Consider the following 15,284-nt stretch of genomic DNA (forward strand, 5'->3'; position numbering starts at 1 on the left):
AAATTGCTTCAAAGTATTACAGATTGTAGAGAAAGTGAGTGAAGACGTAGATTAAAAAAGATTGGCCAAGAGTTGATAATTGCTGAAGCTGAGTGATAGGGAAATGGGTTTCATTAGGCTGTTCTATTTTTGTAGAGGTTTGAATCTTCCCATAATAAAATGTTTTAAATAATGAATAAAGCAAAGAGATTGAGCTTTGGAGTTCCAGCTAGGTTTGATTTGAGCTCCTGTGTCTAATTCTGAAGTATCGGGCAAGTTAATTAAGCTCTCCTGAGTATCAGCCTACTCCTCTATAAAACGTAGGAAATGATTATTCCCGCCTCACAGGGTGGTTGTGAAGATTAAATGAGGTTATGCATACAAAGGACTTAGTACAGTGTCTCCGATGTAATACGATTTCAGAAAATAGCTGCTGCCATTGCCAATGTCACTGTTATTATTACCATTACTATTATTATTACATGAACCACCAAGAAGAGCACTTGGTGTGCAGTAGGTGTTTAATAAATTATTTTGACCCCTTTTGGCCAGAACCGCCATCTTACAATAAATGGCCAAAATGACCAACACAAAGGGAAAGAGGAGGGACACCCTCTCTCTGTTTTCTAGACCTTTTAGAAAACGTGCTGTTCCTTTGGCTACATACATGTGAATCTGCAAGAAAGGTGACAGAGTAGACATCAAGGGAACGGGCACTGTTCTAAAAGGACTGCCCCACAAATGTTACCACGGCCCAACTGGAAGAGTCCACAGTGGTCCCCAGCAGGCGGTTGGCATTGTAAACAAACAAGTAAAAGGCAAGATTCTTGCAAAGAGAATTAATGTACACATTGAGCATGTTAAGCACTCTGAGAGCTGAGATATAGCTTCCTGAAGCATGTGATGGAAAATGATGAGAAAATGAAGGAAGCCAAAGAGAAAGGTACTTGGGTTCAATGGAAGCACCAGCCTGCTCCACCAGAGATGGTCACTTGGCCAGAACCAATGGAAAGGAGCCTGAGCTGCTGGAACCCATTCCCTACGAATTCATGGCTTGACAGGTGTAAAAAAAAAAAAATCTAAAGCCCTTCAGACTGTAAATAAGTAAATAAGTAAGTAAATGAATAAATAAATGATATTGATCATCAGAATTGTCATCAGCACCAGGAGGAGTTGAACTTTCACAGCTGGTTCAAAGGCACTATTAAGCTGAGCTTCTGGTCTGGCCAGGAGATTGGTAGGTATGGGCACTGATGCCTCTTGGCTGAATAAGAACGGCTTTCCCTTAGGGCAGTGGCCTGTCATAACTGTCTCCAGCTGCTTAAGTTCAGAAATCTCCACCCAATGAAATTTCAGGACCAACAAAGCTGCCTCACGTTGAGCTGTGGAAGCCTTCCCCTGCAGAGCTTCTGTAAGCAGCATGCAGTTGGAGATTAATGACAGTTGGAGACAGGTGGCTCTACCACAGGGTTTCATTCATGGGGGCTTAGAGCAGGGCTTTTGGCCCTGGGAAGGGGTTGCAGCTGGGAATCACTTTCTTGATAAGGCCTTCTCTGACCTCCCCTTCCGGCTTCCTGCTTCCCTGAGCCCGACTTACAGTAAAGGGCTCAGGGCACATTTGTCAAATGAATGGGTGACAGGACAGAAATCAAGTTACCAGAAGCTGGATGTGGATAAAGTAAGGTTCCTGTGGCCAGGATTCTCACCTGGCCCTAGTCACCTTGCTCACTACACACGTGTGGGCAATACACTGTTATTGACTATATAAAGAGCTCCACCCAGTGCTCGGGGCGACACAGTGGCACAGCTGCACTAGAGCAGAGACAAGACTGGAGTGGTGGCAGCATCGAGGACAGAGACTGAGACAGCTGCGGGGGCAGAGAGGCCCAGAGGCAGAGACTGGCTTGCTGCACGCAGACTCACTCTGAGTGGATGGGATTCTAGGGATTGACCTGCCACCGTGGGAATAAAGTAGGTATAAACCCTTTCACCCTGTCTTGCCAATGGGTTTCAGCCCTGGGCAAGTTCAATATGGTTTCAATGTGACCAAAGAAATGACAGTAGAACGTTCTTGGGGTGAAAGGGTTTATACTCAACTTTATTTCCACAGCAGCAGGTCAATCACTAGAATCCCATCTGTTCAGAGTGAGTCTGCATGCAGCAAGCCGGTCTCTGCCTCTGGGCGTCTGGGCCTCTCTTCCCCCATAGCCATCTTCGGTGCTGCCACCACTCCAGCTTCTGCTCTGCTCTCTTGAAGCTGTGCCACCGTGTCACCCAGTAGCAATGTATTGCCCACACGTGTGCAGTGAGCTAGCCAACCAGGGCAAGGAGAGAATCCTGGGCACAGGAGCCTTCATTTTATCCACCCTCCACCCCTCCAGGATTCTTGCTTCTCAATCTATGTGCCCTCAATCCTCTGCAATGGTCCCTGTGCAAGGAAGCTGGAACATTGTAAATCTATGATAATATACAAATAACAAAAATTACAACAAATTATAATAACCCTCAAGCCTGAGGAGATCCATTGGCACCAGGTGGTCACCTGGGAGGATTCAAACCAGTTCTACTCAAAGGAGTTAACCAAAAGGCCAAAAGGACCATGGGTGGGCCTTATAATACCCACCTTCTCCAGCCTGTCCAGCAGAAAGTCTTGCAGACACAGGCCGATCTTGTTGCTTTATCTCTGCCTCTGCTTCGTCCTCAGCAGCCAGAACCACTGCTCCAGTCTCAGTTGTAGCCACAGGTCCATCCAATTTGTCAGCTCCTGCCTTTTTCAAATCAGCCCACATCTGGGTCCTCATGATCTTCACGGGGCCCTTTAAATTCTTCCTTCGAGAAGCAGACGGCATCTCCCGTTGTGCTTGAGCCTGAGGGCAGAAGCAGACCAGGGAGCACTTCTCGACCTGGGGAGGGGCTGCACCTCTCCCGGAGGAACCCAGCTGCTGAGTCCTGGCTTCCCACCAGCTTTCAGCCAGGTGGGGTCTCCACCGAGGAAGGGCCGATGCCTCTGGCACCGGCAGGGCCTCCACCCCCACCTGTTCGCCAAACCTCTGCTGCTCCATTTCTGGGGCTGACGGCCCCACTACATCCTTCACCTGCCCCTCGGCACCTGGCAGCCTGCGCTCTCAGGCTGCTGCTTCTCATGCTGCTCCTTCATGTGCTGCCTTCTCTCGGGCCTTTACTATTTCCACAGCACTTCGTAGTGAAGCCATTTCAGTCAGCAGCAAATTTCGTTCTTTTGGGGTGGACCCCAGTCCTCCACCCCTTCACAGTACCACATGTGCACAGGGGGACACTCGTGTGTCTCCCTGTCCATAGGGGCAGCTGCTGAAACACTCCTTCCATGAGGGCAGCCTGTTCTTTTCCTTGGTCACCCTGCTGACATCGCCAATTGTCTTGCCAATAGTTTTCAGCCCCAGGCAAGTTCACTATGGATTCAATGTGACCAAAGAAATGACAGCAAAATGTTCTTGGGGTTAAAGGGTTATACCCAACTTTATTTCTACAGTGGCAGGTCAATCACTAGAATCCCATTTGCTCAGAGAGAGTCTGCATGCAGCAAGCCAGTCCCTGCCTCTGGGCCTCTCTGCCTGCACAGCCATCCTTTGAGCCTCTGTCCTCGGTGCTGCCACCACTCCAGCCTCTGCTCTGCTCTCCTGCAGCCTTGCAGCTGTGCCACCATGTCACCCAGAGCACTGGGCGGAGCTCTTTATATAGAGTCAATAACAACGTATTGCCCACACATGTGTAGTGAGCAAGCCAAACAGGAACAGGTGAGAACCTGGCCATGGGAACCTTCATTTTATCCACACACCCCAAGAACATTGCATTGTCATTCTTTGGTCTCACTGAATCCCTAGTGAACTTGCCTGAGGCTGAAATCCATTGGCAAGACACTGGACAGAGGGTTATCAAGCTGAAGTGGGTCAAATAAATGCCTCCAGATTCACGAAGGGCTTACTTGCAATGCCTGGGGCAGGGCTAGCCGTCACGTGGGGCACAGTGGCCCAAGCTATGGGAATCAAGCTGGGAAGAGAGTAGATCTTCCAGTGTGACCTGAATGAACCACTAGTCTTCACACCTCACAGAGTTCCACCAGTTTGAACTGTGTCTATCTGGGGTTGGCTTCCTCTGCTCTGTACAGACCCATTCAAGGTAGGAACTCTCACCTGCTCTACTTGCTTGCTACTTGCTTTTGACCCAAGGCTTATTAAGTTCATTAAAACTGTTAAGATGGCAATCAGCCTATGCAGGATTTTACATACAGCCTGTTAGAGTCAATGATACCTCCAAAACTTCTATTCAAATTCATTTTGGAAGGCCCATACTGGGGAGAAGGAGTAAAGAACTTTAGCCTCAAGCAAAGGTTCAAGTTTAAGTCGGGTGGCATTCAACAATGAGTCTGGGAAGAGAGCTGGGGTCAGATTATAGAGAGCTCTGTGCATTTGAGAAGGGCATAGGATGATCAGACCTGAGATTTGGGTAACTCTCCAGCTTACCTGAGCATCTTCAAACCATCTTAGCCTTTCACCAGAAAGACAGAATCTATTGCTTTGGCACCTGAAATTCTGATTCAGAACCTCTGCAGTGGGACCCAGGGAATCTGCATCTTTAAACAAAACACATCAGGGAGGATTCAGAGGTCATACATCCATGGATTAGGTTTGAAGACACAGTAATTTTAGGAAGATGAGTGTGATAGTCAAGAAAGAGGCTGAGAAACAAAAAATAAGAAAGAGGCTGAGGATAGAATACTTAGGAAGACATTGTGACCATCCAGGTAGGCAACAGAGAAACCTGACCTTGAGTGGGATTGCTGGGAAACCAAAACAGTGGCCATCCTGCCAAGTGTCTGAGAGTTTGGGGAAAGTGTGCTTTCAATGGCACTGGGCACTGGGGAGCTTTTGGAAGCTACTGATCCTGTTATGTCAAGATCATTCTTGATAAATTCTATTTATGTGGACTAGTCAGTGCTAAGGCTCTTTATTTTAAACTTCCTTCCTACATTTTCAGCTTTGCGAAGCCTAAACCGCCTCTGATCAGATTCCGTCTTTGACATGTGAGCCCAAGGACGTTGGTGGGCACCTGATCCTGTTCTTGCTAGTTTTGGGGACAGAAGACCTCTTTCAGGACTGGGAAAAAGGCACTCTCATGTTTGAATCAATCCATGGAAAGGCCAGTTAGAATTGGCTCCAACTGGCTGGTTAGGCCCTCTCAAGCTGTGGTACTCTCTTTTAAGACTTGACAATACCTCTCAGGTATTCTTAAGTCACATGAAATCCAGTAGAGCATTTTCAAAACACAGAAACTGTTAAACTTTTCTTAGGCCCAGTTAGGCATCATTAAATCTGACCAAGATTAGTGAAGTCACAAGATTTAACCCGGTATAATGAGAATCGAATTTATACAACTTAATGAGACTTGATGAGGGTCACTGAGCCATATCCTGCCCCGAAGGCAACAAGATCAAAATTTAAAAATTCAAATGGGAGAGAAGCAAACTATTCTTTTTCCTTTTCTTTTTTTAAAGTGAAGTGAGAGCTACCTGAATTTACTTGTGGCCTCTTTCCCTCAGGGCCCTTCGTGACTGCCAATCTGATGAACTAGTATGTGCTAATTTTTAATGGTTTACTCTCCCTCCTCCCTCCTAGGAGGCATATATGCATTTTAGTATGGTCTTCTGGAAGGCTGCTCTACACTCTCAGGGCCGAGTTCCGAGTGTGGGAATTCCAGGCGCTAACCCAGATCTGTGAGGGAGGCAGCTAGACCTTTGGGGGCTCTCAGATCTCATGGTGCAAACAAGCCCATACTCCGGCAATGTTGGGTGGAGAGTGGGTGGGAAAGGAAGGGGGCTGGTGGTGAGTCATTCTTGGCTAAGTGCAATAAAGTAGGTCCCATATCAGCCAGGGACATTAGATAATGCATTTTCATCGCTGGAGAGAGTACTGATGACTCACTTGGCATTTTGCGGATTAGCTCTTTGAGAATGCTTCTGTCACTGGCTACATTCAAAACTCAAAAGTAAACCTGAAGATAGGTATTGATACATTCAATAACTATGTACTATGTATTTTTATAGTTTTAGAAAAGTGTCTTTAAAATTAGTCACAATAGGACATATATTACTTTTTGTTTCTATTTTCTTGCCAATATTTTCAGTTCTTGATCTCAGAATCAGTCTTTAGCTATTAAAGACATGGACATTCATCAGACATCTTGCCTTCATCCTAATGGCCATAATCATGATAATGATAAACACTATCAAGCCCAGAGAAGGCTCATTCTGTGTCAGGCACTCAGAATTCGAAGTGCTTTGCAAATATGAACTCAGCTAATTCTCACAACCCTCTGAAGATGGAGCTATTTTTCCCTAGTTACAGGTGAGGAAACTGAGGCATGGAGAGGTTAGTGACTTCCCCAAGGTCACAGAGCTGCTAAGGGGTGAGGCTGGAATCTGAAGCCAGGCTGTATGGACTCAAAGCTCACACTTGCAGCCTAAACACCAGCAGTAGTCAGTTTGGGGGCTTGGGTCAACCATCCACTGTATTCCAGCTTTGGAAGGAAACCATGATTCACTGTTGAGCGTTAAAAGAAAAAAGAAATCGAGTAACAATGAGAACAATATGGTTTCATTTTTATCAATATTATGTTTGTATGCAAGAGGCAGAGAGGGAAGGAAAAAGGGAGAGAGGAAGAGATTAGACTTGATTAGATGTGGAATAAGACATGCACGTCTGGAAGAAATCACATAATTACACTAGCTATTTTATTTGGGGGTAATGCGAGTTGTGTAGGTCAATTCACTTTTTTACTTTACATACTTCTACACTGTTTTAATTTTTAACAAGCATGTGATCACACACACTGAAAAGCTAATTAAGCTTTTAATTATCCTCTCTGACCTGGCATTTGGTTTTTGCTAATCCTGAGAGGAAAGGTCACTCTTCTCTGTTCTCAGGTCTAGTGCAGCAACTTTCACATAGTAGGTATTCCATAAATGTTGTTTGTGGTGGTATTACTGGGAAGTATGTTCTGTGAATCACACCTCTCTATTCTCTCAGACTCTGCCAAGATTTCGCTTTTTAGGAAATTTTGATTGGCTCTCTACCACAGGAGTTGATGACTTTTTTTATCTCAAGGGCAAGAAAATAAGTAGTTTAGGTTTTTCAGGTCTTAAGATCTCTGTTGCAACTACTTCCTGGGCAGTGTGAGAGCAGCCAGAGGAAATATGTAAAGAAATGGGCATGGCTCAGTTCCAATAGTTTTATTTACAAAAGCAGGTGGAGGGCTGTGCTTGGCCTCAGGTCTGTAGTTTTTGGCCCCTGGCTCCAGCTGCTCAGAACACTGTCATCTGCACCGAGAAACAGCTGATTTGCTTTGTTTTCAAGGTAGTTTTCTCCCACACTCTGAGGGCTTTGCACATCGGTGAAGGTCTGACTCATATGTTATAAACTTACTTCAGAATTTTTCAGTATCAATCTCATTCTTTGGACATTTAAAACTGTCAGGTCACCTCCTTCTTCCCATTTGAGAGATTCAATTGCCTTACTCCACAGTCCCCTGGGATTATTTTTGGAGGCAGAATGCACTGTGCTTCTGTGTCTTGTTGCACTTTTTACCAAACACCCAGTTGTTGTTGGTTGGCTTAGTTTAATCCCTCGTGGAGATGAGAGAAGGAACTCTGCAGGAGGAGGCAAGAACGCTGTGGGTTGCCCACTGCCACCCTGAACTTCCCTGTTGGTCTCTTCCAGGCCTCAGGCATGGGGAGAAGGAAATCATCCCTCCAAGTGTCACGGTTCTGTCAGACCTCCCAGCCCCCAAAGTCAGGCTTCCTGCTTTTACCTGGTTCTAACTCCTACTGAGAATCCTGAGGAACTGAGTCAGTTAGTTATTTCTTCCTTACAGCTCCCCTGTGGGCACCTCAGTAGCCCAGTTCCTTAGCAGCCAACCCTGATCTGTGTCTGAAGCATAATATTCATCCGTCTTCTGCCTTCTCCCCGCTTCAGTTAGAGTGCTTTACTCTCCAGGAGTACCTCCCCAAGGGACAAGGGAAAGGAAACAACTTTATTTCCTAAATATTTCAAGTTCTTGGCCTCCATGTTCCTGTTCACAGTTCCTCTAAGGGGCCATAGGACCCTTCTACAATCAGGACCTTTGGCCACCCAGTTATTAATAAGCAGTTGATGGGCAAAACCTCCTATGGTTAAATAGTTTATATATAGTATATTGGAATATAATATATGTTATACTGAGTATAGCGAAATCCCCCATGTTTGTAGCTTTCTTCCTTCTAGTCCCATGGAACTGATACCTAAATTCTCTTGTGAAAGGGCAAGGATGAATCATCCCCATTCGCAGTCCTAACCACAAGTTTGTTTGAAAAAATATGTACTTTGAATATAATTACAGCATATTGTGTTTATAACTGTCAAAGTCAATACCTTAATGCTTACCTTTAACCTCTATCCTGTGGCCAGAGGGGATAGATAAGAAATAAAGAACACTATTTTTCCTTCCTGCATGCTCTTAGACATGCAAATATCTCCTTTAATAACTTTTAAATTAAAACACACCTGCATTTCATTTGCATAGCACAAGGGACTGAACATTTGTGTCCCTCCCACAATTATACGTTGAAAACTGACCCCAAAGTGATGGTATTTGGAGGTGGGGGCCATTGGGAGGTGATTAGTCCTGTGGCAGAGTCCTCAGGGAATGGGATTAATGCCCTTATAAGAAGAGGCCAGTGAAACAACCGTCTAAGGACACAGCAAAAAAACAGCCTTCTGCAACTGGCCAGAGGACCCACATCAGAAGTGGGCTGGGGTGGCCCTCCGATCTCATGCTTTCTGCCTCCAGAACTGCAGGAAATAAGGTTCTGTTGTTGTGAAGCCACCCAGTTTATAGTATTTTGTTATAACAGTCTAAGGTGACTAAGACACATAGCAACCCTCGTCTTTCCTTGGCTACTTTGTTTTACTCAAAAGAGGAAAGAGTGTGGACTCCCAGAAGGAATCCCTCAAAGCTAAGGCCATTTTAGTGTGGTAGATTAGAATGGGCCATCTCATGTCCATGCCTGGTGGCCGAGAGGAAAAAGGGAAACTCCTTGAGGAAAGAGAAATTCTCTCTGGGATGTCATAATGTCTAGTGGCTGCAAACCTTAAAATCATGAATATACTCAGAGCCTGTCATTTAAACTTTATTTCATATCTATTGTTAAATTACACAAAATCAGTGAATGGTTTGTAAAGCTACACCATTGGACAGATGTTTACAGTTGAAATCATGGGATTTACATGATGACAAAAATGTATATTTATAACATCCCCTATGTACAATAATCAGTATAGACAGAGAAAATGCACTTCAGCTCTGCAAACCATGCACACCACAGCAGTAACACAACATGATTTTTTTGTGACAAGCTTTTCCACTGGCTCGGGCTTCATCCTGCTTTCCAACAGTACTTATCAGTTGTGAGAGCAAACATGATCGATTAAACCTAAATAAACTTGTAATACCACAGTGATATCTACAGAACCTTTATCTTAAAAACACAATGTACACAAAATAGTTGCACTCTAAAACTCTGACTTCAAGGTGTGTTTGGTTTTAATTTCCTTCCAGTTTTTCAGATCTCAGAATTCCCAGGACTGCAATACCGTTGGACAGAACAAAATTTAGATATGTTGACACAAGCTCAGAGTCAAGAAAATTTATTTTTAAAACCAAATATTCAGCTTCCTGTCCAGCTTGTGGCCATATTATTACAGATGAAACTTGAGCATGCAAATGAACAGGTTTTACAAGATGTGACTTTATGGTTACACTTCTAAGCATGTCCCTTTTGAAAAAAATGCCACTTCCAGTTGCCTTGTTTGGTTGACAGCCAGGGGGTTAGTGTGAGTCCTTACAAAAATAGCAAAACTCATAAAGTGGAAACTTCCCAGTTTCATGACGTTTGGTAGCACAATAGGTTACATACTTCATTTTGCCCTGCTCGATTCATAATTGATACCCTAAAATATTTATGCACGGACTTATGATACTAAATCGCTTTCCTCAACCCATATGCTCCTGATTCTTGATCTCAGTGCAGAACACTCTTCTTCTCTTAAAACAAAACCTGGTAGAGGGTCAACACAAAGTATGGAAGTACAGCTTCTGGAATTCCTGAATAACTGGCTGTCCTAATGCTTATTCTACTGTTTTCTTTCTCTTGAAATTGTCTACGATCCGTCAACAAGAAAAAGAACTAGTGGGCTAACAATAGCCAGCCCAACAGGAAACATAACAATAGAAATATACAAAAAGTAAATAACAATTCATTCACATTCAGATTCAATTTTATACGATTAAGAATAATTTCAGCAATATTTTTAGACACATTATCCCGTTCAAGAGTTTCTTGACAAGGACCTCACTACACAAACATCGATAAGACAATTCTATAGAAAGAAAATCCTGATATTAATCCAGGATTATATATCACAATAAATTCAGCAACACACCATGTAGATGATGAAGAAAGATTCTATAAATGGGTTAGTTTGGAATGAGCACAACTCGGAGAAACTTTAAAATGATTGAGAAGCAGTGCCAAAAAGATTAGAAAATTGTTGAAATTACAGTGTCCAGAAAGCATCTGGAAATTAGACCTTTGTATTGGTATTCCATTTGGGGGAAAAAAAAGCGATTTGTTTAATGTGAGATACACCCTGTTTAAAACCTTTAAACAGTAGAAGGTAGAAAAAGTTTAAAATTTTAAACATCTCTTAAATAACAAGATATGAGTCCTGTTCTACTTGAAAAGCCAATACTTTTACATAAAATTACCCATGTTTGGGAGAGAAAATTTTTATTTTCTACAGTTCGGTAAAATTTACCATCAGTTCTTATTCTGTTTAAATTGATTCCTTGTTAAAATCAGAAGAAAATAAAAGTTTCATGGTGCATTTTAGATTTTTTAGTGTTTATATTCATGTTCACCCCCCTGGAAAAAATGTTTGCTTCCAAGATTGGGTTTTTAACAGTGTATCATGAATAATTGAAAGTCCATTTCTTCGCCATAAGTTAAACGGCCACATTTTACGTTTTCATTTTGTCTCTATAACAAATTAAAGACGTCTTAAAATATCTAAACAGCAATTTCTGGTGAGTCTGGTTTGGCTTTTGGATCTTATAAATTCTCCAACAAACCCAAAAAAAGATGATTTAATTACATATTGAAATTTGTTTTACCCACGCACAGTATAACATTCAATTGAAAGGCAACTGTAAAGGCAACATCTTAACTTTTTTTGACTTCCAAACTTAAGGAAGCTGAATGTGTTTGGACACTCATGTCTTTTAAGAGATGCTCTATTTTTACTGGCGCTCTGGGAGAAGTGTGCAAAAGCCTTTGGGAGACATCTAGCGCCATTTCTCTACACTGCCTATGTAGTCACTGGTGCCATTGCTGGCGCTGCTATCGCTCTGCTCTTGGCCTGGGCTCTGCTTCTGGCTTTCCTGGTTCTCCTTCTGGCTCGAATTCTGAGTCAGATTCTGAATCAGATTCTGAGTCACATTCTGATTTGCATTCATATTTGGGTTCTGACTCGGATGCTGACTTGGATTCTGACTCGGATTCTGGCTCTGGCCCTGGCCCTGGCTCTGGCCTTGGCCCTGGCCCTGGCTCTGGAAATGGGTCTGAAGGAACCTTCCTTTCAGAAATTTGCGTTGGTCCTGACGCTTCTGCCTAGCTTCCTGATGCTCCTTCTGCCTCATAAACTGATACCTTTGCAAAAAGAGGTCCTTTGCATAGCTGTACAATTCCATATCCAGAAAATTCAGTCCCTCAATACGCTTTTGGATTTCCTCACTGATCTCTACACTAGAGGCCCTAGTGGTATTATATTGGGTAAATGGCGAAATAAAGTTCATGTTGAAGGTTTTCTCAAACAGATACTGGGTCTTCCGTTGAAATTCAGTGAGGCCGAAGAACGCCATGTGCTTCAGATTCGATTTGGCACTTTCCAGGAGGACCTTGTTTCTTTGCTTTTCGGGCATGACAGAGAGATTGTAGCAGCCTACTAGGGTCAGGTCAGAGAGCATGCGCACCTGGCGGTTGTTGGCCAGATTATAGGGACAGTCCATGAACTCTTTCAGGGGGCAGCCAGACCAGTCATCACCAGTGTAGCAGTTGGGCAGCTCTTCGGAGGTTGGGGGCCTTCCATCACAGACATGCAGGGATGCTTTCCATGTCGCCCCTCTCTGGACATGCCTCCACTCACTCAAGTACCGGGACACTGGGTCTCGGAGGATGGTGATGTAGTGGAAGTTCCTGTGGACAAAGCACAGACAGCAGTAGTCAGGGATGTGGGTGACGTAAGTGGAGTCAGGGAGGTGCATGGCACATGTGATGTCCACTGGCTAGTAAGAAATGCAAAAGGGGAATGATGGGGATCTGGTGGCATTTGTCCTGTGAACTGTGTTGTAGTCCTCATTGGTTAAATAGGTAGCCACTTTATTTCATACCTCCTATCCCTAAAGCCCCAGTCGCTGATCATGAAATGGAGACTCAGTGGAAGCAAGTGATTTTATTGAAGTGACATGGAATTGATAAGTAAGCTCAAATTCTAATCTTTCTTACCAAACATACAAAAACACTTCCCCAGTATCCAGTCTAATCAGGATATCTTATTAAAAAACAAAACCTCATTGAAAGAGACTCTGATAGGAAGCTTTTGATTCTGACTACTGTCATAACACCACAGCTCCTAGGTTATGGGAGTGGAATGTAGAATTAGGCAGAGCAGCCCAGGGCCTCCAGAAATAGACACTGTGGTTAGTCACTGACTGAAATAGACTTGGTAGCTGCCAATGGCCCATATGCAAGCTCCTACCTTGGTTTCAGCCTTGGCTCCACGATAATAGTCCCGGTATAGGAAAGTTAACTCTATCCACTCCAAAATGTCCCTTTTCTTTACCTACTGAGAGGACACCTGGATGTCTGCAAGTTGCAGGCTTTGCTGTACGGCTTTTCTCACTTTAAAGATGCAAACTGGTAATGTTCTTTGCTCAAATAGTGGACTAGCAGACATTTAAATGACACGAGCACACACACGCCCCACCATACACAGCAGGTGCACACACACACAGCACACCCCAGAAACGTCAAGGCCTGTGATGTGATCAGGCAAACTCAAGGGGAGAAACCAACCTGGATGAACGCGGAGGTCTTGGAAGGGCACAGTGTCGAAGGTGGTAAACACTGAATATTACCATTTCGTTTCTTAAAGGAAACTTGGGGAATGGCTTGCCGCTTCTCTGAAGTTCATTCATTCCCATCAGAGGGACTGGTGGTCCTGTATATGTGCACTAGGAGCCAAAGGGGGCCAACTCAACCTCCCGAATGGCTGCGTCTATTGGCGGATGTCCTCTGAGGAAATGTTTCTCCCAAGTCTTGGGCTTTGAGCAACCTGTGCACCCTGGGAGCTGTCCTGTATGCCTCCACTCTGTGCATGGTGTTTCCTTTGCTTGGTGTGACGTGACCGTTCTTCTTTGACTGGAAAATTCTACTCATCATTTAAGTTCCAGTCCCAGTACTATCTTTCCTCCAAGAAAATCTACCCCACCCCTTGCTCCCAGCCATCACCTCCTCCTCTGTGTCACCAAGGCACTTCCACACTTAGCCTTTGTTAAGACACTTTCATTCTGAATGATAATTACTTGTTCGTAATTCTACGGTAGCTATGTTTTCCAGGACGGGGGCTCTGTGCTATTCTTCTAGAACTCTCATCCCATTCATTCTGGCTGTGTACCTTGACCTTTACACTTGACACAAAGCAGAATTTCAGGAACACCTTTAATCGTTTATGAACTATTCCAGGGAAGAGGAGAGAGAAAATTGGGAGCTGGGAAGGCCATGCTTCATCATATAAAACTCTGAATAATCTTCTAAGTGCCCTGCAAAAATCACAGAAAGGTTTTAAAAAAATGCCTTATGTATTTTTCTGGAATAAACTAGCCTGGGTCACAGAACAAGCATCTGAGAGTGAGGATGAAGGCGCCAGAGCCACCTTTGCCTACCTGACTGCTTCTCCTACGACACGAGTTTGCTGGTGCCACGGAAATTCATCTATGTGAAGACCCACCGCTAATGAGTAGCAGCCTGTGTTTTTCAACGGCCTTTGCCAACAAAGGTGACTACTATTCCCATGGGCTCCCTCCTTCCACTCCTACTTTGGGTATTCGCTCATTCATTCACCTAGTATATATTATCTAGCCTTTATGCTAGGCCTGGGGCAACAACTGAGTGGCAATTAATCTGATTATTTGGAGAAGAAAGAAATTTATGAAGTCCAGTGACACATTTGGATTAATCTTTCAACTAGCTTTTCCAGGCATGCATTATAATGGGGGCTGTTGGGTATTTTAAACTCCTGTAACAGAGTCACCTTCATGCTTAGCTGCCAGTCCTGCTGCCCTGATGTGTTTTAGTGGTTTAAGCCTACAGTGACATCTCCTGGTCAATTCTAGACTGCACCGCTGTGCAGGTCTGAAGCGCTCTTTCCTTACCACTCTTCCTTGTCTTTCAGAGCAGATAGATTCCCACCACCAGGCAGGGTCAGTGTGAGGACCGACATCCCCACTGGAGAGAGACAGGGGCACCACAGAAAGGCAAAACCAGACACTCAGAGAGTTTCTCATGTTATGGACGTGTGACTCCTTCCACCTGGAGGTCTGGTGTCACAAGATGTGGACAGCCTCCATCTTTACACTGTCTCGGGATTGTCATGGCGACTGTGAAAAGATAAGAGCCTACTCCTATGCACACACGCACGCACGTGCATGTGCACACACACTGCCCTAGTAATACCAGCTACCCTCTGCGCACATGACGATGGCTCTGGAGATTCAGTGACTGTCCACAGCCCTCTTCTCGCAGGGAACATAGGCCTGAGGTCCCAGACTGCCTGAACTGGAAACACTTGATGGTGCTTGAAAAACTGATCCCATGGGTGATAAAGAAGTTCTGAGGAAGGGCAGGTCTCTAGGACTGTCTGGTGGACTGTCTCCGGGATTGCACAGCGTGCTGAGGTGGGACAGCAGATAACACCTGGGAGGTTTTGGGGAGCAAAGGATCCAGGATGCTCATTCTTCTGGGTGGAGACTTGCTAGGGAAATGTCAGCGAAAGAGCCTCCCACCCAAGGCACCTGAGGATATGAAAGCCCAAGCTGACGGGAACATGCCCAGGGAGGCAGATGGGCACAGAAACATGGGAGACGCTGGGGGTGCCAATAGGGATAGGCCACGGGAACTG

At 44.5% G+C, this 15,284-nt stretch overlaps 1 protein-coding gene and 1 pseudogene across 2 annotated transcripts in view; one reads left to right on the plus strand and one right to left on the minus strand.

Moving 5' to 3' along the window:
- Window positions 1-559: 559 nt before the first annotated feature.
- LOC108395429 (large ribosomal subunit protein eL21-like) lies at window positions 560-1,037 on the plus strand (annotated as a pseudogene).
- Window positions 1,038-9,168: 8,131 nt separating this feature from the next.
- Window positions 9,169-15,284, minus strand: part of HS6ST2 (heparan sulfate 6-O-sulfotransferase 2) — a 279,322-nt gene continuing 273,206 nt past the window's right edge. For both annotated transcript variants that reach the window (XM_037016999.2, XM_037016998.2), the window contains one exon: window positions 9,169-12,301. In XM_037016999.2, the coding sequence (XP_036872894.1) occupies window positions 11,392-12,301 (910 nt within the window). In that variant the 3' untranslated portion in view covers window positions 9,169-11,391. The remainder of the gene's footprint in view (window positions 12,302-15,284) is intronic.

Source organism: Manis javanica, chromosome X, assembly GCF_040802235.1.
Source record: "Manis javanica isolate MJ-LG chromosome X, MJ_LKY, whole genome shotgun sequence".
NCBI classification, from domain to species: domain Eukaryota; kingdom Metazoa; phylum Chordata; class Mammalia; order Pholidota; family Manidae; genus Manis; species Manis javanica.